The sequence below is a fragment of the Macrotis lagotis genome, chromosome 1, assembly GCF_037893015.1.
Source record: "Macrotis lagotis isolate mMagLag1 chromosome 1, bilby.v1.9.chrom.fasta, whole genome shotgun sequence".
NCBI classification, from domain to species: Eukaryota; Metazoa; Chordata; class Mammalia; order Peramelemorphia; family Peramelidae; genus Macrotis; species Macrotis lagotis.
In genome coordinates this window covers 501,875,628-501,900,392 of record NC_133658.1, presented here as the reverse complement: position 1 = coordinate 501,900,392, position 24,765 = coordinate 501,875,628, and the positions used below count along the sequence as shown (strand labels likewise).

At 35.0% G+C, this 24,765-nt stretch overlaps 1 protein-coding gene across 22 annotated transcripts in view; it reads right to left on the bottom strand.

Annotated features, from left to right (window-relative positions):
- DYRK1A (dual specificity tyrosine phosphorylation regulated kinase 1A) overlaps positions 1 to 24,765 on the bottom strand; it is a 207,023-nt gene that overhangs the window by 81,795 nt on the left and 100,463 nt on the right. For 13 of the 22 annotated variants that reach the window (XM_074213988.1, XM_074213990.1, XM_074213987.1 and 10 more), the window contains one exon: positions 15,657 to 15,924. The exons of 6 other annotated variants lie outside the window; for them this stretch is intronic. In XM_074213988.1, coding sequence (XP_074070089.1) covers positions 15,657 to 15,924 — 268 coding nt within the window. 3 more of the 22 variants (XM_074213999.1, XM_074213992.1, XM_074213998.1) reach the window with 3 other exon arrangements.

The following is a 24,765-nucleotide window of genomic DNA, read 5'->3' as shown; positions in this document are numbered from 1 at the left end:
GAGTTCAATATCACTGAGTTCCTCATAGTCAGTCCTTCTCTTCCACCCCCTCTACGATTCACCAGAGTCCCGTACTTGAAGATCAAACTTTCTGTTCAGCTCTGGTTGTTTCAATAGTAAAGTTTGAAAGTCCCCTGTTTCACTGAAAGTCCATCTTTTCCTGTGAAAGAGGATGTTCAATTTTGCTGGGTAGTTGATTCTCAGTTGTAAAGGAAGATTTTTTGCCTTCCGGAATATCATATTTCAATCCTTACGAGCCCTTAATGTAGATGTCGTCAGATCCTGTATAATCCTGACTATGGAGCCTTGGTAGTTGAATTGTTTCTTTCTGGCAGCTTTTAGAATTTTCTCTTTGACTTGGGAGTTTGGAAATTTGGCTATAAATATTGCTGGAAGTTTTTCTTTTGGGATCTCTTTCAGGAGGTGACTGGTGAATTCCCTCAATTTCTATTTTACCCTCTGCTTCTAGGATCTCAGGGCAGTTTTGCTGTATATGAGTTATCAACATCTTCTTTCCATTGAAGGAATACAAAGAGTTCAATATCACTGAGTTCCTCATAGTCAGTCCTTCTCTTCCACCCCCTCTACGGTTCACCAGAGTCCCGTACTTGAAGATCAAACTTTCTGTTCAGCTCTGGTTGTTTCAATAGTAAAGTTTGAAAGTCCCCTGTTTCACTGAAAGTCCATCTTTTCCTGTGAAAGAGGATGTTCAATTTTGCTGGGTAGTTGATTCTCAGTTGTAAAGGAAGATTTTTTGCCTTCCGGAATATCATATTTCAATCCTTACGAGCCCTTAATGTAGATGTCGTCAGATCCTGTATAATCCTGACTATGGAGCCTTGGTAGTTGAATTGTTTCTTTCTGGCAGCTTTTAGAATTTTCTCTTTGACTTGGGAGTTTGGAAATTTGGCTATAAATATTGCTGGAAGTTTTTCTTTTGGGATCTCTTTCAGGAGGTGACTGGTGAATTCCCTCAATTTCTATTTTACCCTCTGCTTCTAGGATCTCAGGGCAGTTTTGCTGTATTATTTCTTGAAAAATTAAGTCTAGGCTCTTTTCCTGGTCATGACTTTCCGGTAGCCCAATAATTTTTAAATTATTTCTTCTGGATCTGTTTTTGAGGTCGGTTGTTTTTCCAATGAGATATTTCACATTCTTAATTTTTTGGCTTTTTTGGAAGAGTTTTATTTCATCCTGATTTCTCACTAAATCATCAGCTTCCTTTAGTTCCATTCTGCATTTGAAGGAGTTATTTTCTTCAGAGAGCTTTTTTTATCTCCTTTTCCAGCTGGCCAATTCTGCTTTTTAAGGCATTCTTCTCCTCATTTGCCTTTTGCTTTACTTTTTTCCATTTGGCCTAAAATGGTTTTTAACATATTAATTTCTTCAGTATTTTTTGTATTTCTTTCACCAAGCTGCTGATTTGGTTTTCATGATTTTTCTGCAATGCTCTCATTTCTCCTCCATCTCCCTTAATTGCTTTTCAAAGTCTTTTTTTGAGCTCATCCACAGTCTGAACCCATCTTCTATTTCTCGTGGAGGTTTTGGATATGGAAGCTTCGATTTTTGTTGTCATCTGAGTATGTGTTTTGTTCTTCCATGGGACTAAAGTAATTTTCTATGGTCAAATTTTTCTTTTTTCTGTTGTTTACTCATTTCCTCAGTGCAAGACTAATTTACCACACTTCCAAGGCTTTGGGGGTTTTTTCTGGGACACCCCACTGGAACCTTTATTCCTTGAAGGTCTTATGCTGTCTTGCCTGTGCTTTGATATGTAGATGACCACAGGCACTTCCCTCTGCTCTGGAGTTGTGAGGAGGGTACCTGTTATCTTAGTAAGGCCAAACTGCAACCTGGATCTGAGTGTGGATAAACAGCAGAGTCCTGCCCTAGGGAGAGCAGAGAGAGATTTCTACAGTCTCCCCTGACCCCCTTACTGTCTGTGGGCTGTGCTCTGGAGGTGCAGGCTGGTTTCCCCTGATTCTTGCTGCAGGTTTTGCAGCCAGTGCTCCTCACTCCACAATCATTCTGGTGTAGCAGAGTTCTCTCACTGCCCCTTCAAGCTGTTCCCAGTGATCCCCGGGCTGGGCTGGGCTGCGGTCCGAGCTTCTTCCCAACCCCAGGGCCTGGTGAAACACACCTTTCCCACTGAGCTTCTAAGTTATTTTGAACTGGGAAAATGTATCACTCGGTCTTTCTGTGGATTCTGCACCTCTAAATTTTGACTAGTCATAATTTGATGGCTTTTGGAGTATTGGGGGAAAAGAGTTCCCAGGAAATGCTGCCATCTTCTAGATTCATCTTCTATAAAAAAATTTTAATATATTTTTAACCTGAAAATACCAGCAGTTTTCAACTCTTTCTAAAACAAAATCCAAGACAAGAGAGACTTGCACTAAAAATAGGAATAGTAATCATGACTTCTTCAAATATACAAACAAATCACTAAAAAATCCATTTATCTGGCTTTTAGATTCATAGTCACTAACAATTAGCCTCAATCTCTATAGCCCACTGCACCACTTAACTATGCATCCTCCAGTACAGTCAAAAGAGTCTTATTTCTTGCATACCACTTCTATTTTCCTGTCACCATATCCTTGTTTAGTTTCTCTCACCCCATTCAGAAATTGTCCCCTCAAGGTATCTAAATTCTATCATCCTTCAAAACTTCCTTTAAAATAATTTAGTTTTTCCTGACAAATGTGGTCTACAAGAACAATAACTAACATTTCTATATAGGATGCATTGTGATTTGAAAAAATACACATTATATAATTTGATATTAATAATAACCCTATTAATATAGACACTTCTACTATTAACATCTTATTAGAGAAGAGGAAACTAAGGATAAGAGAGGTTAAGGTATTTTCCCGTGGTCACTCAGCTAATATGTGTCTAAGACAGATTTCAACTCTGACACATTAGAATACTGGCTGTCTGTGGGGACTTGGTAAAGTCACTTACTAGGAACCTTAATCACTTCATCCATAAAATTAGGGGCCCGATTACTCTTATGATATAGACTTAAATTCCCTTTCAGCTCATATTCTCATATCATCTTATAAAATCTTAAAATATTTTATTTTCTGTTTTATTTTTTGTTATTTTATGTTTAAAAAGTTGGTTTTTATTCAATACTTTTTTAATAACCAGTATTTCCACATAAACAGTACAGAAAGTAAATAAAAATAAAAATGAAAACCACATAAAACTTTGAATCTCTATTATGTACAGCTTGTATTTTTAAACTAATATGATATGTTATACCTTAGTTTCAAAGCCAATTTATCCTGCTTGCTTCTATTTCTGCAACTCCTTTTATTCTTTTTGACCATTTTAAAAAATGCTATTTTGGAACTTCCAGAATAGAGGCAAGATGGTTGCAACAGAAACTAGAAAACCAGGAAGGTGATACTAAGTTTGAGGAGCTTTTCCTGAAACAATTCTGAATGAAGCTTCTAAACAAATCTTAAAGCAACAGAAGTTACCAAAAATGTGAAACAACTTTTCAAGGCATTATCTTGAAAGAACTTCAGGAAAGGTTCTGTTGCATGGGTTAAAAGGGAGTATAGACCAGTACAGGCGAAAGAGTTGGGAAATGAGTGAGAGGCTTTTAGCCCCACTCAGCTAAGATCCCGGCCCAGATCTGCCAGCAATGAGGATACCAACCCCAGCTCAGAAAAAAAGGTTTTGAGACTTTGTAAGCTGGTGTGATGTTGGGCTGTTCTAGTGCAAGATGTAAACTGGGAACACCAGACAGACCAGAGTGTAAAGTCAGGGATAAGAACTCTGGCCCCCAGCAAAAAAAAAAAAGCTTGAAAGTATATACCCTATATACCACAGGAACAGAGCTCAGATGACAAAATGACCAAAAAAAAAAAACAAACCCCAACAACAACAACAACAAAAAAGTGCCAACCCACCGACAGTTACTATTCTGACAGGATGGTAAAAACATCTAAGAAGGGGAAAACAGAGACAAAACACCTACAAGTGAAGCCTCTAAGGAACTGATGAACTGGTCTCAATTCCAAAAGTTCTTGGAAGAACTCAAAAAGGATTTTGAAAACCAAAGAAGAGAGTAAGAAGAAAAAGGAAGAAAAGAAATGAGTTATGCAGGAGAATTATGAATTATTAAATGAAGAAAATAATAATTTTAAAAGTAAAAGTGACCAACCAGAAAATAAAATTAACCAACTAGAAAAAGGAAACAAAAAAATTAACTGAATAAAATAAAACCCTTAAAAACTAGAATTGGATAAATGGAAATGAATGACTCTTTGAGAACCAGAATTCCATCAAACAAAACCAAAGGCTGAAAAAATAGTATAAAAGTACCTCTTGGGAAAAAAAAACTGACCTGGAAAATAGATCCAGGAGAGATAATTTATGAATTACTGGGCTACTAAAAGCCACAATCAGAAAGGGAGGTAAACAACAGCATGCAGGAAAATTGCCCTAATTCTTAAAACAAAAAGATAAAATAGTCTATGAAAGAATCCATCAAAAGAAGACCTCAAAAAAAAAAAAACTCCAAGGAAGATTGTAGTCATATCAGAATTCTCAGCTAAAGGAGAAAAAACTGCAAGCAGTCAAAAAGAAGCAATTTAAATACCAGGGAACCACAGTAAAATTTAAACAGGACTTATCAACTTCAACATAAATGATCAGAGGGTCTAGAATATAATATTCGAGGGGGCAAAGGAGCATGAATTACCCAAGAATCAATTACCCTGCAAAATTCAGTATATTCTTTCAGGGGGAAAAGAGGACTTTCAAACTTACCTGATAAAAAGATCAGAACTGACCAGAAAAATTTGATCTTCAAATACAAGACTCAAGAGATGTGTTAAAAGGTAAACAAAGAGGGGAAAATGTTAGTTAACTCTGGAGAGTTATTTCTCTTAGAACAGTGGAAAGGAATAAACATATTTAGACAAAGGGTGTGGATATAAGTTGACTGTGCTGTGATCAAACTTTTAGCTCCTGAGTGATTTTGCTTTCCATGATACTTAACTCATGAGGATTGTACTTCTATAGAGGGTCCTAGAAAGAGGGTATGGTATAAATTGATTATAATTTTTAATGATGTTAGTGGCTCTTGAGAATTGTATTTTTTTTATTTAAGGCAATGGAGTTAAATGACTTACCCAAGGTCACACAGCCAGGCAATTATTAAGTGTTTGAGGCCGAATTCCAACTCAGATCCTCCTGACACCAGGGCTGGTGCTTTATCTACCGTGTCACTTAACTGCCCCAAGAACTGTATTTCTAAGGGGATAGATAATGGGGAGTGTACTTGGACAGAGGCTGTGATATGAAGCAACTATTAGGCAATATTGCTTATGAATCAATCACTCAACCCTTGAGAAATTATACTTATTTCAGGACAGATAAAAGGAGTGTATCTTTACAGAGGTTGTATGTGCAAGACAGGTTTAAAACAGTCAAGACATGAAAAGAAGGTTTATGCTTGGAGAAGGTGAGCCATTAGAGGATAAATAACACCACATGAAGAGATATAAAATCCTATTAAAGTAGAGGGATGAGGAAGAAAGGCTGTGAGCACTGAGTAAACCTTACTCCCAACAGATTTGGCCCTAAGATTCGTAAATGGATTTAAAACATCCTACCCTACAGAGAAATAGGGGGAGAGTGGGGAGAAAGAGGAAAGAAAGGGGAAGAAGGTCTGAAAAAAGCAAGGACAAAAGTAAAAGTAAATGTAAAATTAAAGAAGAGCTAAAAAGAAAAGTCAAAGAGGAAAGGGAAAAGGAAAAAGAAAAGGGCTATAGAAAGGGCCAACTGAAAGGCAGCAATCAGGAGCAAAACACTAGTGAAGAGGGATGAGGAGAAAGGAAAGAGAAAAGTAGAAATGGGGGAAGATAGCATGGAGGGAAATGGAGAGTTAGTAATCATAACTGTAAATATGAAATGGATGTTTTTTCTTAACCTGCCCCTCAAAGTCCACCACCTCTATCTCTCAGGGTGTATTACATGCTTCATCATCCCACGTTTGGAGTAAAATAATCACTGCTTTGATCAGAGGCTTTTTTAAAAACATGTTTTCTTTCTACTGTTGTAATTATTGTTTACAAATTGTTCTCCTGACTCTCCTTATTTCACTCTATGTAGCTTCCCAGGATTTCTGAATCTATCCTTTTTATGAATTCTTATGGTGCAAAAATATTCTATTACAGTAATATTCCATAATTTGTCTGGCCATTCTCCAATTAATAGGCATCATTTTGGTTTCCAATTCTTGCACCCGTTTCAGTATTATATTGAACTTCCTTTTAATTTATCATGTATTGTGGTTTTATATTGTTATTTAATTTCTCCAACAGTTAGGCTTTAATTTCCAAATAGATCAGTATTTTTCCTGAAGACAAATGAAATTTTCTTCTTCTTTGTATTATCCACAAGAAATCATCAAATGTTTATTGTTGGGTTTGAAAATAGTAAAAATCAAGATTAGTATTTTAGAATAAAAATGTCAAAACTAATCTTCCTTATAATTAGCAGAATGATTAAAGAAACCAGAAATAAAGTTTAAGACAGCAACAGAGGAAAGAACCCACATGATTTTTAAAACTAAGATGGTATCATAAATGGAAAAGTTATTGATTTAATACTGTTCCTGGAAGTAATGGCAGGGCAAGGTACATCTTGACTCATGTCATTTAAATCTTATTTATTAAAAGCAATAAAAATGTAATACTCATAAAAACCCTAAGTCTCATGCCAAGAATATGTGCATTTATATTACTAGCTCTTGAAATGGTACTTGTCCCAGTCAGTGACAACAATTATATTTCACTAAGGCTTTTAGAGAAGTCATTTTCTAATGGTTAATAAAACAGCTATTATTTAGAGTTATATTTAGGAGACCTAAAATTTTTTTTCCTTTATATTCTAAAATATTTCATTGAATAGGATTTTATACTGAAATATTCTTAAATGTATTGCACATTTTGTTTATTAGAGTGGTTAAATTCTTATTTCCATGTGGGTTCTAAAATCTGCCTGCCCACAGTGAGTGGAAAGTGCTAGAGATCATTAAATATTCATATATCAGTGTCTTTCACTTGACAACACAATGCAGCAGAACAGCACAGAGAAAACTATCCTAAAACTCAGCAACAGCAGCTAATTAGCATAGCCTACCACTAAACCAGTATCATATGATTGGAAACTTTAGACAGAGATCTGGCCAATCAAAATGGACTATGCAAATAGCAGGCTTTAGTTGCCAAGGAAGAATTGTCCAATAGGAAAACAATAAACAAGAAATGAAAGTGAGCTTTGTCACATTTTCAAGTTAGCTGCAGATATAAAAATCATAGAATCATAGTTTGCCTTTCCATCCAAAAAAGAGCAACTCCAGGGACACATTTTTTTTTATTACAATTATACCTTGCATTATAATTCTGCCTTTTATTTTGACCTTTTAAACAGGAAATACATAGTTTGGGGTTTTTTTTTATATAAGGTCATCAATTTATGGAACCTCCATCACAAATACTTAAACATCCACTTAGATAAAAAAAAGAAACTTTCCTTTTTAAAAAAAAAAAGATTAACCTCCAATGAAAAAGAAAAACTACAGAAAGCATAGGTGAACAGTTGTTCAGTTAAACTTATTTGACCTCCCTCTTGCATTCCCCCCAAAATTACATCCTCAAGCTTTGTTGCAAAGCTGATATATATGATTTCCAGACATAATATAAATTAAGTTGATAAGAGCAAATAAGATTGGAGAAAAAACAAATATAATCTAAACAAAAATAAAATCAAAAATAAATTTAAATAAGATAATTTCAAGGTTTTAAATACAGACTAACAAATATAGTTCTCTTTTGACCATCCATTTCAAGTTAAAAATAATTTCCTAAATTTTACATATTCAGAAAATTCTTTGGAGCAAGTCAAGAAGATACAGTTCTCTACCTGTGCTTTTTAACTCAACCCTACTATGCCAATAATATTTTTTTCTCTCTAAGCAGAATTCAGTCAGTCATGTAATTTCAAATGAAAATGATGTAAGTCTACAATCTGTTTTCCCCAAAAGAATAGCAACTATACACAAAACCTCAGACTGTTACTTTCTTTTTTTTCTTCAGAAATTTCTTTAATAATTTGGGAAGAAAAAACACAACTAAAATTAAGATTTAAAACTGAAAGACAAAAATAGTCTGTATAAATTGGGTAGCAATATATGTAGAAGTTCAAAAATAATGAAGTATAAAGAACAAAATAATAATAGTTGTCTGAGTTCACACAGGACCATGCAACATAATGCTTATTATAATGAGGGGTATGTTGTGCAAAGACATCCTTATTTCTTGCCTTTTCTAGAACATTTCACCATATGGCCTAATTTGATAGATTAACAGGAATTCTGATGACGATCCTAACGTCGCTGGCGTCACTGGCCCTTCAGTCTCCCTTATCAGTGAGGTACCTCAGCACTACAGAGCATGGAACCTATTTATCAAAAAACTGTATCCAAGCTTTCTCCCAACACCATCTAGCTAAGCTCTGTGACCTTGGACAAATTGTTTAACTTTTTGTTTCCTCATGAGGGAGCTATGACTACATTAGTTCTAAGATTCCTTTCTCCTTTTAAATCTTGTTATACTGGGGCTTCAGATTCTTTGTCTGTTAAATAGAGAAGATGGTTTCAATTATTGGTAATATTCATTCTATCCCAGTGACACCTATGATTCATTATCACTTCTCTGATGACATAACTGCTATTGTATAGATATCTCATTCACAAAAGGCAGTAAAAGGAACACCTCTCCTAAGCCTTATTTTCTCCAAAGAGTGCTGTTATAACACATTTTGAAAAGGTAAACCTGTTCCAATAATAATAATAATATATTGGGGGAAAACCTTGAGCATAATTTAAATTTTTGAATTACCTTACAATTTCATCAGGGAGAAATAGCAAGGAAGCAGAAAACTGAACCAGTTCATAACAATTCACAGGATATATCCTTCAAACAACTTTCCTACAAAGAAGTTTCCAATCTTTTTTCAAGGTCAAGTGCCATGATTATTGTCTCTTTTCAGGTGAAATAGAAGATCTGAGCAGAGTCTGTATCCACACATTTTTATGTATAGATATCAACCCCCAACTCACCTTTCCATTTCCCTCAAATGTCTCAAGGTTCAACCATACCCATACCCTCCCCACCCAATTCTCTCAGCTGTGGATCTCAGCTCATATTTAACAGAAACCATTTGCAACTTCTCTCTTTCTCATCTACTAAAATACTCAGATGCTTTCTGTCACTATTTCCTCCTTTATCCTTGATGAAGTGGCCTTATGCCTTACTAAGGGTTAGGCTCTCTACTCACTCAAGTGCATTTCATCCAATCTTCTCTAACAGACTGGCATCCTCTATCACACACCCTTACATTAATTTTTAATCTCAATTTGTCTACTGCCACCAAATCTACTCAATCTTCATCTTTCTTGACTTCTTTCAAACGTCTTATATTATGTACATGATGGAACACTATTGCTCTATAAGAAATCATGATGGAGTGGCTAGGTGGCACAGTGGATAGAGCAATGGCCCTGGAGTCAGGAGTGCTTGAGTTCAAATCAGGCTTCAGACACTTAATAATTACCTAGCTGGGTGGCCTTGGGCAAGCCACTTAACCCCATTCACCTCCCAAAATCCAAATAAATAAATTGAATGAATGAATGAATGAATGAATGAATGAATGAAAAATTAAACAAAAGAAATCATGATGGATGGGATTTCAGAAAAGTATGGAATACCTTACATGAATTGATGCTTAGTGAGACGAGCAGAACCAGAAGAACATTATAAACCTTAACAACAATATGGAATGATGATCAACCTTAATGGACTTACTCACTCCATCAGTGCAATGATCAGGGACAAGTTTAGAGGAATCTATGATGGAGATTACCATCTGTATCCAGAGAAAGAGCTGTGGAGTTTAAACGAAGATCAAAGATTATTACTGCATTTCCCCATGTATAAGATACAACTTAATTTCAGGGCCTGAAATTTGAAAAAAAAAAAAGTATTCCATAAAGTTACTGAACTAAGTTTTATTCATCATGAAATTCAAGGATCTTCTGCTCATAGTTTTCAAGCACCTTTCAGACAAGTGTGGTATGTGGACACATTCTTAGTCCATTCCATTTCATCAACCTGAAGCACCAATTGTGTCCTACTTTGAAAAAAAAAGTTATTTGGGGTTTTTTGCAAGGCAAATGGGGTTAAGTGGCTTGCCCAAGGTCACACAACTAGGTAATTATTAAGTGTCTGAGGTTGGATTTGAACTCAGGTACTCCTGACTCCAGGGCTGGTGCTATATCAACTGCGCCACCTGACAGCCCCGGCCCTTTGTTCTTCAATTCATATCTTCAATTCCCTCTCTAAATCAGACCATTTTGCTGACTTGTCTTTCATGGTCTTCTGCAGTAGCATTTTCAGTGGGATTTCTCTTCCCATGGCCCATCTCAGATTGCTTTTTCAGTTAGAGGAGGACCAAACACATTCAGCAGTATGATTTCCATTCACTTTGGCAAACTGGATCACTTTGAACTAGAATTCAGCATTGTACAAAAATCTGAGCCTATTCTTGGCAGAACGTGGCAAAACATAACCTAGTATGCGGTAACAAATGTGAAACAATGAATACCAAGACAATAAGCATGAAAAGCAGAAAATGCAAGTAAAAGAATCTACAACAATGAACGCAAAAAGAAGTGCAGAAAAAGTGGAAGATGCACATAAAAAAATCCACAACCACAAGGTAAGACACTCCCAGTTTTTAGACTCTAATTTTTTTGAAAAACAATGTGTTATACATAAACTCAGTATCTTCAATTTTTTAAAAATTGTCTTATAGACTACGCAATTTTGCTATCTCTTTTGTTTACTTTCTTCCTTTTGGATAGATTTCTTCTCTCAACACATTCAATTTTGATCTATGCATATCATGGAAGCAAATGTAAAGACTTTATCAGATTGGCTTCTGTTGGGGGGAGGGAGGAAAAAATTATAAAATTCAAAACCTTACAAAAATGATTGGTAGAAATTACCATTGTATGTAATTGGAAACCAATAACATATTTATATAATAGAAACAAAAATGAAAGACAAATAAAAAACAACCCTCTTACACTGCTGACCACTCATTCTTCCTTGAAACTTTTTTCTAGGCTTTTGGTTCTTGGCTGGCCCCTCTTCTCCCCCTCCATTTTACTTCATTTAGTGATCTCTTCACTTCCAAAACAGAATTCATTATCTTCCTATATCTTCTCCCATTCTTAATTTGCCTAGCACTGTAGAATGCAACATCATTCTCCCAGTCCTTCAGACTTCACAACCTCTCTACTTATCCTGAACTCTTTACTATCTCTCAATTTTCATATTCAAAATGTTGAAAAGTCTGTTGATTTAATTTATGAAATTCTCTCTGTGCCCCCTTCTCTACTTTTACCCAGTTAGACACTCTAGAACAGGTTCTTATCACCTCATGCCTCAACTATGCAAAGGAAACAGCTATCAGATTTCCTTGATCAAGCTGTCTCTCATTCCAATAAATCCTCTATTCAGCCACCAAATTAATTTTCCTAAAATGCAGAGTCAATCAAGTCAATCTCTCCACTCAATAAACTCCAGTGTCTCCCTACCACTCCCAGGACCAAATACAAATGTGTTGTTAGTCATTCAAAATTCTTTATATCTTAGTCCTCTCATACCCTTGCATATTTCTTACAAACCTTACAAGGCAAAAGATATTATTCCAGGTTTTTAAACATATATTTAATTTTACTAAATATTTCTAAATTACATTTTTAAAAATTAATATTCATTTTTAAAAACTGAGTTTCAGATTTTCTCTTTCCCTATATAAGTATGAAGTCATGGAAAATATATTTCCATATTATTCATATTGCAAATACAAATACACTATGCATATACACAAAACAAGAAACATTAAGAGAAAAAATATGCTTTAATATACACTCAGAGTTTATCCATTCTTTTTCTGGAAGTATATGGCATTTTTCATCAGAGATACTTTGGAACTGTCTTGGATTATTGTCTTCATTAGTATAGCTAAGTCTTTCAGTTGATCACATTACAACATTGTTATGCTAGATAGCATATGCTCTCCTGGTTTTGCTCACTTCACTTTGCATCAATTCATAAAAAATTTTCCAAATTTTTTAAAAACCATTCTGCTCATTATTTCTTATAGGAAAATAGTACATCATCATAGCAATATGCCACATTTTTGTCCTCTACCTCAATTAATGGGCATCTCAATTTCTAATTCTTTACCACTACTAACAGCTATTATAAATAGTTTTTTATGTTTAAGTCCTTTTCCCTCATTTTTTTATTTCTTTAGAATAGACTTAATGGTAGTTTTTGCTAGGTCAAAGGGTACTGCAGTTTTATATTTCTTTGGGCATAGTTCCAAATTATTCTCAACACTGCTCCACTAATAGAGCATTAGTGTCCCCATTTTTTTCCCACATTCACTCCACTATCAGAAATTTTTCTTTTCTGTCATGTTAATTAATTGGATAGATGTAAAGTGATAACTCAAGAGTTATTTTAATTTCTCTACTCAAAAGTGATTTAGAACATTTTTTCATATGAATATTGACAGTCTAATTTCTTCTTCTGAAAACAGCCTGTTCATATATCATTTGACCATTTATCAATTAGAGAATGGCTCTTATTTTTATAAATGTGGCTCCATTTCTTATGGAGTAGAGAAATTAAGACTTTCTAAGACTAACAGCAAAACATATTTTTCCTTTTTTCTTTTACTCCTAAGTTTAGTGGCATTGATTTTATTTCTGCAAAACCTTTCTAAATTTCATGTAATCAAAATTATCCATTTTACTTCCCATGATCATCTCTGTACTTTCTATACAAGTTCTTCCCCTATACAATGATGTGACAGGCCCATTTTTCCATGTTCCCATCCTGCTTTACTTATGCTGTAACTATGGCTAAATCATTTATTTTTATTTTATTTTGGTATGGTCTATACCTAGTTTCTGTCAAGTGCTTTCCAATTTTCCCAGCTAGGAATTTATCAAATACCAGAATACTGTGGTCATTTTTACTGGACATTGTGTACCAAATCTATTCCACTACTCTATTTCCTAGTATTAGATTGTTTTCATGTTTACTACATTGTATATTTTGAAATCTGATAGTGCTAGGCTGCCTTCATAATTTTTTTCCATAGATTCCAATGATAATTCTTTTTTTTGTTTGTTTTTTGTTTTTTAGTTTTTGTAAAGCAATGGGGTTAAGTGGCTTGCCCAAGGTCACACAACTAGGTAATTATTAAGTGCCTGAGGCTGGATTTGAACAAGTACTCCTGACTCCAGGGCCAGTGCATGGCACCTAGCGGCCCTGATATTCTTTTATGTTGTTTATTTTAATTTACATTTTTACTTATTTATACATTACTAAAATATTCATGTTCTGAGAGTAAACATAATTCTACCCTCCCCTCCACAAAAATAAAAAACCTCAAGAAATAAAGTGAATAAAAGAGAAAAAATTTACTTCAGTCTGTGTTCAGATATTATCAGCTCTGCCTCTGGGGTTGATCACATTCTTTATCACAAAATCATCAGAGAAGTTACTTCCATATATTTCCACACTTTGCTGTTGCTAACTGTAATTCCCTCTCTTCATTCCTCCCCACTACCATTTATTGTATTTTCTCTCTCCTTTCATTCTAACCCTCTTTAAAAGTGTGCTGTGGGGCAGCCAAGTGGAACAGCAGACAACCTACATCCCACCCCAGAGACCCAGCAACTAGCAAGTAAGTCCCCATTGTCCAGGACAGGCCACCCAATCCCACTATCTAACAAAAAGTTTAAAAAAAAAAGTGTATCTGGCTATCCTCTCCCATCTACCCTCTCCTCTATCACCTACATCTCTCTCTTCCCCTCCCCCGTCCTCTTTCTCCCATCTCCTTTCTCTCCTTTTTCCTCTAGATTTGAGCCATTTCCAATGAGAATGTAGGCTCACTCATTTTCCCTCACCTTCCCCCATTCCACACTATTGCAAAAGCTTTTCCCTGACTCTTGTACATGAAATATCTTAGCCTATTCTACCTATCCTTTCCCTTTCTCCCATTGGTTGCTCCATTTTTACAATATATTACATACCTTTAAATTCAGTTCCCTCCTGTGCTTTGGACTATATATGGTTCTTCCTAACTGCCCTAATAAATGAGAAGGTTCATATGAGTATTATTAGTTATCATATTCCCATGCAGGAAAACATGTAGTTCAACATCATTAAATCCCTTATAATTTGCTCTTCCCATCCACCCTCTCTAAGCTTCACCTGAGTCCTGTCCTTGAAGATCAAACTTTCTGTTCAGCTCTGGCCATTTCAGTAGGAACATTTGAAATTTTCCTATTTCATTGAATGTCCATCTTTTTTTCTAGAAGAGAATGTTCAGTTTTGCTGGGGGGGATGATTCTCAGTTGCATTCCAAGCTCTTTTGCCTTCCAAAATATATTCCAAGCCCTACAAGCCATTAATGTGGATGCTGCTATAATCCTGTGCAATCCTGACTGTAGCATCATGATATTTGAATTGTCTCTTTCTGGCTGCTTGTAATTTGGCTATAATATTCCTAGGGGTTATTTGAGGGGGGGGGTCTCTTCAGAGGAAATCAGTATATTCTCTCAATTTCCAATTTGCCCTCTGCTTCTAGGATATCAGGGCAATTTTCCTGTAGAAATTCTTTAAAAAATAAGTCAAGGCTCTTTTCGTGATCATGACTTTCAGATAGTCCAATCTCCTGGGTCAGTTTTCCAGATCAGTTGTTTTTTTCAATAAGATATTTCAGATTTTCTTCTAGTTTTTTATTCTTTTGGTATTGTTTTATATTTCTTGATTCTTTGCAAAGTGATAAGCTTCCTTGAGCTCCATTCTACATTTGAAGGGGTTGTTTTCTTCAGAGATCTTTTTCATCTCCTGTTCCATCTGTCAAATTCTGCTTTTTAAGATTTTCTCCTCATTAACTTTTTGGACTGCTTTTTCCATTTGACCTAAACCAGTTTTTAACATTTTTTTTTCAGCAATTTTTCTGAATCTCCTTGACTAAGCTATTGACTTGGTTTTCATGCTTTTCCTGCATCTCTCTCATTTCTCTTCCCAATTTTTCCTCTACTTCCTTGATTTTCAAAATTTTTTTGAGCTCTGCTATAGCCTGAGCCCAAGTCCTGTTTTTCTTGAAGGCTTTGGATACAGAAGCTTGGATTTTGTCATCTTCTGAGTGTGCATGATGATCACCCATGGGACCAAAATAATTGTCTATGGTCAGGTTCCTTTTTTCCCTGTTTACTCATTTCCCCAGCCTGTGTTCTAGTTTTGGGGTGCTTCTCAAGTTTTTGGGTATTATTGGGACACCCCTGCAAGGACCACAGTTCCTTCCTAACTATTCTCCAGGCCTGTGCTTTGAAAGTCTGTGGATGACCACAAGCCCCTCTGCACTGGAGCTGTGAGGGGGGGTCCCTAGCTCCATGGCAATGGGGAGCCCAGACTGTGACCAGTCTTGGGACAGAAGAGAGACCTCAACAATCTTCCCCCCTACCCCCTTACCTTCCATGGAATGAGTGCTCTCGAAGCAGCTGCCCTGTGGGCCTGCTTCCATGTCCTGAGATCTGGGCTGCGCTGAGATCCATGATGGGGACTCCATGCTTGTCTTGGCAGAGGTTTTCCTGCTGATCTTCCAAGTTGTGCTTGGTGTTCCCTGGAAGGTTGGCAGGTCAGAAAATGGCTTCTGCTGCCAAGAACTGGTGCTCCCAGAATGCTGGACCTCCTTTGCTCTGGCTTGGTAACCCTGGCTGCAATGCAGCTCCCTCCAGCCCTATGGAACAGAGCCTTCTCATGATCTTGGGCTAGAAAATTGCCTCACTAGACCTTTCTGTGGGCCCTGTCTCAGAAATTTAGAGTCATAATTTTAGTTTCTAAAATATTTTGGAAAAGAGCTCCTGGAAAATGCTGTCCTCATGACACCATCTTGGCCCCACCCCCTTGATCTTGTTCTTCCAGAGAAACTTTTGATCTTTTGTTCTTCCAGATAAATTTGCATTTTATATTTTATAGTCCTACAAAATAATTCTTTGGTATTTCTGAATAAGTAAATTAACCTAAGACAAAATTATCATTTTTATTGTATTGACTTGACCTATCCAAGAACAATTAATATTATTCCAATTGATTTGATCTGTCTTTATTTGTGTGAAGTGTTTTTAATTATAGTTCATATAGTCCCTCAGTTTGTCTTGGTAGACTCAAGTAGTTTATTTTTGTCCACAGTAATTTTTAAATAGAAATACTTTTAATCTCTTCCTTCTGTGTCTTGTTAGAACCATATAAAACTGTTAATAAGTTATGTAAATTTATTTTATATCCTGAAACTTTGGAAAAGTTGTCAATTGTTTCAATTGGTCTTGGCTGATTCTCTAGGATAAGATGCATTATTTGTGGATGCAAAGAGTGGTAAGTTTTGGTTCTATTTTTATTGTTTCAATATTTGTCATGGATATAGCTATCATTTCTAATATAACACAATAATAGTGATGGTAATAAATACTCTTGCTTCCACTCTGATCTCAGTATGAAGACTTCAAGTTTCTCCTCATTACATAAAAAACATGCTCAAGGTTCCACTTAATCCTAAACTTTTTAGTGCTTCTAATAGAAATAGAAGCATTTTTTCAAAAATTTTATCTACATCTAACAGCATAATCACGTGATTTGCCATTTTTGTTACTGATTTTTCTTAGTTTCCCTAATATTAAACCAGCTCTACTTTACTGATATAAATTCTGACTGATCATATATGAACTTTGTTATATATTGCTGCAATCAACTTGCAAGAATTTTATTTAAAATTTTTACAACAATAATCATTAAGAAAACTAGTCTATAATTTTCTTTTTCTTTTTCTCTGCCTTAGGTATCAAAGCCGTATTTCTGTCAGAGAAGGAATTTATTAGGACTTTTTTAAAATAGTTCATAAAACCATTGGTATTAATTTTTCCATAAATGTTTGGTAGAATTTACTAATAAAAGTTTGATAAATTTATCTGGTCCTTTCATTTTTTTCTTGTGGGACTCCTTTGTGGTTTGTTCAATTTCTGAGGTAGGGTTATTTGAATATTTTACTTTCTCTTCTTCTGATCTGGGCAGTTTATATTTTTCTAAATGTTTATCCATTTCACCCACAATGTCAATTTTACCACCATATAAAGGGGAAAATAATTTCTAATTATTGCTTTAATTTCATCTTAATTGGTGAAGCATTTACTCTTCATTTTTGATACTGATAAAATGGTTTTCATTTCTTTTTCTAAATCAATCAGTTTATTTTCTTAATAAAACCAAGTTTTATTTAAAAGTTCAACTTCTTAACTTTCATTTTTATTAATCTCTCCTTTGATTTTCAGGATTTCCATTTTTATGTTTAATTGAGGATGCTTGATTTGTTTTTTCTTGCTATTTTATTGCATGCCCAATTTAATCACCTGTTCTTTCTTTTAAATATACCGTGTTAAGAGATTATAATTTTTTCACTAAGTACTACTTTGCACAAATGGTGACGTCTCATGGCTATTACAACTCAATACAATTTTGTTTCAATTTGTTCTTTGATCCACTCATGCTTTAGGATCATATTACTTTTGAAATAATTTTCTTTAATGCTTCCATGGCTCATTACTGAATGCATATTATATTATGGTTTGAAAAAGATATTTTTAATATTTCTGCTTTTCTACATTTGACAATGAGATTTTCATGCCCTAATAATACACGAGAATTTTTTGTGAACTTACCATGTATGACTTAGAAAAAAGTATAATCATTTAAATTCCTATTTAATTTTCTCCAAAGATCTATCATAGTTGACTTTTTAAAGGTTCTGTTCATCTCCTTAACTTCTTTCTTGTTTATTTTATTAGATTTATCCACCTCTCATAGGAAAGTCAAGGTCCCCATGTGTATAACTTTTCCTTTAAACATTTGGATGGTATGCCACTTTGTGCATGCATGTCTGATGCTGCTATCACTCCAGTCTATTGGACCTTTTAGCAAATATGGTTTCCCTGCTTAATTTGTTTTTCTTTTCAAGGCAATCAGGGTTAAATGACATGCCCAGGGTCACACAGTTAGTAAGTGTCAAATGTTTGAGGCTGTATTTAAAAACTCAGGTCTTCCTGAATCAATATTCTATTTATTGTGCCACCTAAACTATCTCCTTGTTTAACTTTTTAAATTAGATTTACTTTTCAATTCTGCTTTTTGAGATGATTGCTACTCTTAACTGAATAGTTAAAGCAAGATAGATTTTGCTCCATCCCTTTGTTTAACTCATGTTTCCTGTAGATCACATATTGTTGAATTCAGGCTTTTAATTCAACCTGTTATCTGATTGTTTTATGGGAGAATTCATCTCATTCAATTCACAGTTATTACAAGTGTGCATTTCCTTTCTTCTTATTTATCTCTCTCTTTTTATCTTGTCCTTTCTTTAAAGTTCACTTTATATCTGACCATCTTTTTTCTTTTCTGTCCCTTTTATCACCCTTCCCTTTCTCTTATCCCCTTCTACTTCCCTGTAGAGGAATAGCTTCTATATCTAAATGAATGTATATATTTTCCCCCCCTTTGAGATAATTTAAAGGAAAGTAAGGTTCAAGCATTACCTGTACCCTCCCCCAATATTATTTTGGGAGATAACTTTTCCTCATTCTTCCTCTTCCCACATTTTCCAGGATATAACTCTTTCTCGTACATGCATTTTTAAAAATATCATACTAAAATAATTAAATTACCCTCCCCAACTAGCTATGTAGAATTTATCTAACTGCCTTAATAATATTCAGTCAGAAATGTCAGATATATAGAGAGAAATGCAAATAATGGCTTCTCTTATTTCTGAGTTGGGAGTCCAATTAGAATGCTTCTCTAGAGTCTTGTGTTTGAATGCCAAACAGCCCTGTCTTTTAATCAAGAATATTTGAAAGTCTTCAATTTCATTAAATATCCCCCCCCCTTTTTTTTCTTGAAGAGTTATGGTCAAATTTTACTGGGTAATATCTTGCCTTCAGAATATCATATTCCAGGCTCTGATTTTTTAACACCATACTTGCTAAATCTTGTGTGATCCTTGGTATGGTGCATAATACTTGGAATTGTCCCTTTCTGGCTGCTTGAAGTAATTTTCTCTTTGACCTGGAAGATTTGAAATTTGGCTGTAATATTACTGCAAATTTTCATTTTGGGATCTCTTTCAGATAGCAATCAGTGAATTCTTCCAATGTCCATTTTATCATCTGGTTCTAGAATATTGAAATAGTTATCATTGAAAATTTCTTGAAATATTATAACTTAGGTGGCCAAATAATTCTTAAATTATCACACTTCAATCTGTTTTCCAGGTCACATTTACCTTTTATTTTTTCATTCTTTTACTTTGTTTTATTGTTTCTTGATGTCCCATGGAATTGCTAGCTTCCACCTGCCCATTTCTAATTTTTAAGAAATTCTTTTCTTCTGTGTCTTTCTTCTATTTGGCTAATTCTACTTTTTTAAGGAGTTGTTTTCATCAGTTAAATTTTGTACTTCATTTACCATTTGGACAATTCTGCTTTTTAAATCATTATTTTCTTCAGGAGTTGTTTGAGTCTCTTTTGCAAAAAAAAAAAATTGGGGCAAGGCAATTGGGGGGGGGGGGGTAAATGACTTGCCCAAGGTCATATAGCCAGGCAATTATTAAGTATCTGAGCATGCATTTGAACTTAGGTCCTCCTGACTCCAAGTTCGGTGCTCTATCCACTGCACCAACCTAGGCCCCCCTCTTTTACCAAATTGTTAAGTCTCTTTTCATAATTTTCTTCCCTTTCATATTTTTTTTACCTTTTATTTCCTTCTACCACTCTTGTTTTAGAAAATTATTTCTGAGAATTGGAATTTTTTTCTTTGAGGCTTTGTGTAGCTACTTTCACTAATGAGCTTCCCTACTGCTATAAAACCTTCTTATGGTCATGTTCTTTATTTATTGCATGTACATTTTTCTAGCCTATTTCTTGGAACTGAACTTTATGTTAAAAGGAGAAGTTACTTGTTCTGGGGATTTAGAAATTTTTCATGTTTCCAAGGTGATAAGATCAGGGAGCTGTGTCATAACTACTCCCCTTGTCTAGCTCTGGTCTTTATGCAGGAAGAATCCCTGATTCACAGCAGCATCAAACAAATATGTCTCAATTTCCCTGCTCTCTCATAACCCAAAAGGCACTCCTCTCCACCCTTAAACAATGACCTGGAAGTGGATAAAGAGTTCCATAATAGTGTCCATTCCTATGTCCCATGCTAACCCACTAATCTCTTTCCAATCATTTGACTGATCAATCTTTGGCTTGAAAGCTCCCAAAACTAGTGTACAATCCATCACTGCTGTCCCATCCACATGGGCTCTGGGCCATCTTCTGCCTCATGCCACAGATCTCTCCTGCCAGTTTCCTAAGTTATTTTAGCTTGGAATATCTTGCTTAGAATGACCTTTTCTTGGCTTCAGCACTCCAAAATTCTTTCTGAGGTGTCATTTTAAAACTGTTTGGATGGGAATTTTGTTGTGGTGTTTCCTCTACTCTGCCAAGATATATTCTTAAATGCAGTGATGCTAGCCTCTTGTTCACTCCATGATTAAAACATTCCAACTCTTGATTCTAGGCATTTTCTTTAACTGTTCCCCATATAAATAACACTTTCCCTTCTCTACTCCACTTTACTGATCTTCCTAGATTCCTTTACGTCTCAACTAAAATTACATCATTTACTGGAAGCCTTCTCCAATCCCTCTTAATTCTGGAGTTTTCTCTTTGGTAATTATGTATTATTTATCCTGTATATAGCTTTCTTTGTATATATTTGTTTGTATGTTGTCTACACACACACACACACACACACACACACACACACACACAAAATCATAAGCTCCTTGAGAGCAGTGATGAACTTTTTACTTCTTTTGTATCTCCCCAATTCTCATCACAGTACCTGGCTTCAAAAATCTTACTTAATAATTGATCTTATTATCCACCACTACAAAATGGAATCCTGAACATTTTCAGTATTAAGATCCATGTCACTGATTTAATTTAGGTTCTAACAGAGCACCTTGCAACACTGACTTCTTAATCTTAAGGAGGTAATCAATTAATTTCAGTTGTTAAAGTTTTCCAAACTTACTTTGTTAATACTGTTTCTAAATCTAACCAGCTGACCTATGACAATATCAATATACCCATCCTCAAGGAGAGTGAAATATAATTCAGCAATTGATTTAAAATTAAAGTTGACCAGTTCAGAAATTTCTATTATCAAGGACTTTCTAAAAGCTTACTAGTATCCATAACCTGGATATAATTAAAAATTTCTCAAAAAAAAGCCACAATTTCACTTGAGAGGGAATGGGGTAAGGAAAAGCATTAAAACTACTAATTTTGCTTGTTTTAAGCTGCCCCATCTTTACAAATAAACAAAGGTTTTTACTTTAATTCTACAGGAAAGGAAGAAAGGAAAGGTGAAACACCAAGGCAAATTATTTATGTGACCTTTAAGAAGTGAAGAAGCAGGTCGCCAGGAGGTTCAAGGACAAAATCGACACTGGGTTTTAAAATTAGTCAGTTCAGCTTCTAGGATTGGAGGAAGACAATTAAGACTTAGTTCAGACATAACTGAGACAATGAATCATTCATCTACTAGCTATGCCACATTTTTAGTAACAGTGATAAGATTTTGTTTAGTTCTCTGACTGTGAATTACACTATTTACACTATTATAGCTAAAGTCTATCTAACCTGCCCACTGATCTTACATCATGTTAGATTACCATAATTAGAATTGTTCCTACAAAACAAACAGTAGATTCTTCTACAAACTGGGTAGTTATGAGATATCCAACCTCAAATCAGGCTTGAGTAAAAAATTTATAAACCTTAACTAGTCATCTATATTTAAATGAAATTTACAAGACAGGGAGCAAGAGAGTAGATAGAAGACAGATGAATTCATCAAACAGATGCTTCCTTCTATTCCACTAAAATTAAAAGCACCAAATATTAACTTTTGTTAAGTCAACAAACATTTACAATTTACCAATTACTGCACTATACTCTGAGACTACAAAGACAAAAGACAGTCCTTAATCTCAAGTTTACTGGAAAGAAAAAATATGCAAATAATTATGAATTACACACACACACACACACACACACACACACACACACACACAGACGATAACTGGAAATAATTCCAAAGGAAAGAAACCAGGAAATTCAGGAAGCCAAGAAGCAGAGATAAGGAGGAAGATACTTCTAGGATGGGGTGTAGCCATTAAAAAAACAGAGCCTATAGAAATTGAAAGTGCTATGGTTCAAAACTACAAAAAGTAAATAAAGTGTAAGAAGCCTGAATAGGTAAGAGTAAGCCAAATTATGAATGGTTTTCAAAAACAGAGTACTTATGTACACCTTCCCTAAGTCCAATCCTAGATTACTCTAACCATTTATTTAATTTTCTTTTACATGGATGCTTAACAGAACTGCTGAGGAATCATTAAACTACTCTGACAGGGTCCATTAAAAATTTACAGTATCTAGCCTCACTTGGATCCTCACTGCAGCGAGGCAAACAATAATGTGACCTTTAAAAACTGAGGAAGCAAGTCAGTAGTAGGTTCAAGGGGAAAATCCACACTAGATTTTAGTTAGGCAGTTCAGCATCTAGGATTGGAAGAAGACCATCAAGACCCAGTTCAGATGTGGCTGAGACACTGAATCATTCATCTAGAAGCTATGCCACATTTATTAGTAACATTGACAAGTAAAATACAATTCAGAAATTCTTTGGTATCAACCCACTTTTCACAAGGATCAAGGTAATAGAGAAGAGAATGTTACCCGTGGTATTGGGAGAAAAAAGTAGTTTTAATGTCTTTTTTGCAATAAATACCCCTTCCCAAAAGCTAAAAGCAATTTCCCACCTACTACAGCAGATCCAGAAAAAAACTGGTGCACTTACAACAGCAAGACAGTCCTTTTGCTATGTCCTAATAGGTTCCCTATCCAACTACCTAAAGAAGCTGTTCCACCCTTTGGTCTTTCTCTTAAAATCATTTCTTACAGTACCCTTCTTCTCAGGTGAAAGAGGGCTTCACATTTTACTTCACTTAAAAAATTCAATCCATCTGCTTTGGTTCAAATTCCAGGAGGATAGAAATGTCTCAACTCTATAAATAAAGCTGGCAGAGGAATGACCAAGATGGTAATTACAGACCTAAGGGAAGTCAGTAATTCCAACACTCAGAAACAGTAGAACTTCCTTAATTCCTATCAAGGGTCAAATACCACAAAAATTCACTATTATCAGAAAAAATCATAAGAAAAACTAGGGACGCAGCAATCAGATTTGGTCCTAGGTTAGACCACTTTGGGAGTACTGAAATTCATCAGGTTCCTAGCCAGAGTATCTAAGAATAACCTAACAGTCAATATTCCCAAACAACACAATAGGACCAGCCCAGACTTACTTTTCAAGTGTGCAATGTACTCCACTGTCAAGTTCAAAAGTTAGAAAGAAAGCTAAAAGAATGTGTGAACACAATTTATACTACCACTATAAAGAGATAAGCTTAAAAATTTTAGTGGGAATGAAGTTCAATACACAAACCCAAAAGAAAATGGCTTCAAAACATCTAAAAGTAAACCCTCAAAGAAAAACACAGCTTGAGAACAAATTCAAATAGAATCTCTAGAAGAGATTGCTTCGAAGAGATGAAGCAGGACAGTTTTTTAAAGTTTTGAAAACATTTTGTTAAGTAAACAGCCATAAAAGAACAAAATGGAAAAGAAATTAACTGCTTTGCACAAGAAATTACAAAACCTTACCCAAGCATCTAGATCTCTGAACATTATAATTAATTAAATAAAAGCCAATGACTCCATGAAACAACAAGAACTATTCTTTAAAGTTGGCAATAACTGCAGAATACAATGTCTTTTCTTATTCTACTTCCTTCTTGATCTCACTGCATATGGCTTCGCATTTGCGGTCAGTAACTTTTCAAACAAATTCTCTCCCCTTTTGGCTTCTGTGACAGTTCTGCTGGTTGTCCTCTTCCTCTCTGACAGTTCCTTTTTTTTTTAGTATGTTTTGCTGGAGTTTGAAATCTGCTACCCAATCTTTCTCCTGGGCTGCCTCCTCCTTTCCCTTCATCCTTTCTTGTGGTGATCTCTTTAATTTTTAAAAATTCAGGTATTATTTCTATCCTCCAAATCTCTGCTTAGCCATATAATCTGTATTAAATTTCAGTCCCACATTACCATGTTCCTCCAGTGATGATGACATATTTGTGTGCACAGATACACATACTCTCTTCTTGACCTCCTCATTCATCAACTTTTTCGATTCCCAGTATCTTAAATCTTCTTCAGTTACTCCACACAAGTGTGAACATTTTGTATATATCACCATTACCCATAAAAGAATGAGATCTATGCTCACAGACTTGAGAATTCTCTTTCTGAATGATACTCTCCATCTTCTAATTGTCTCACAAGCATGCCAAATTCAACATGTCTGAAAATGAACTTTTCTTTATTCCTTAAACCCAGTCATCCTTCAAACTTCCCTATTTCATTTT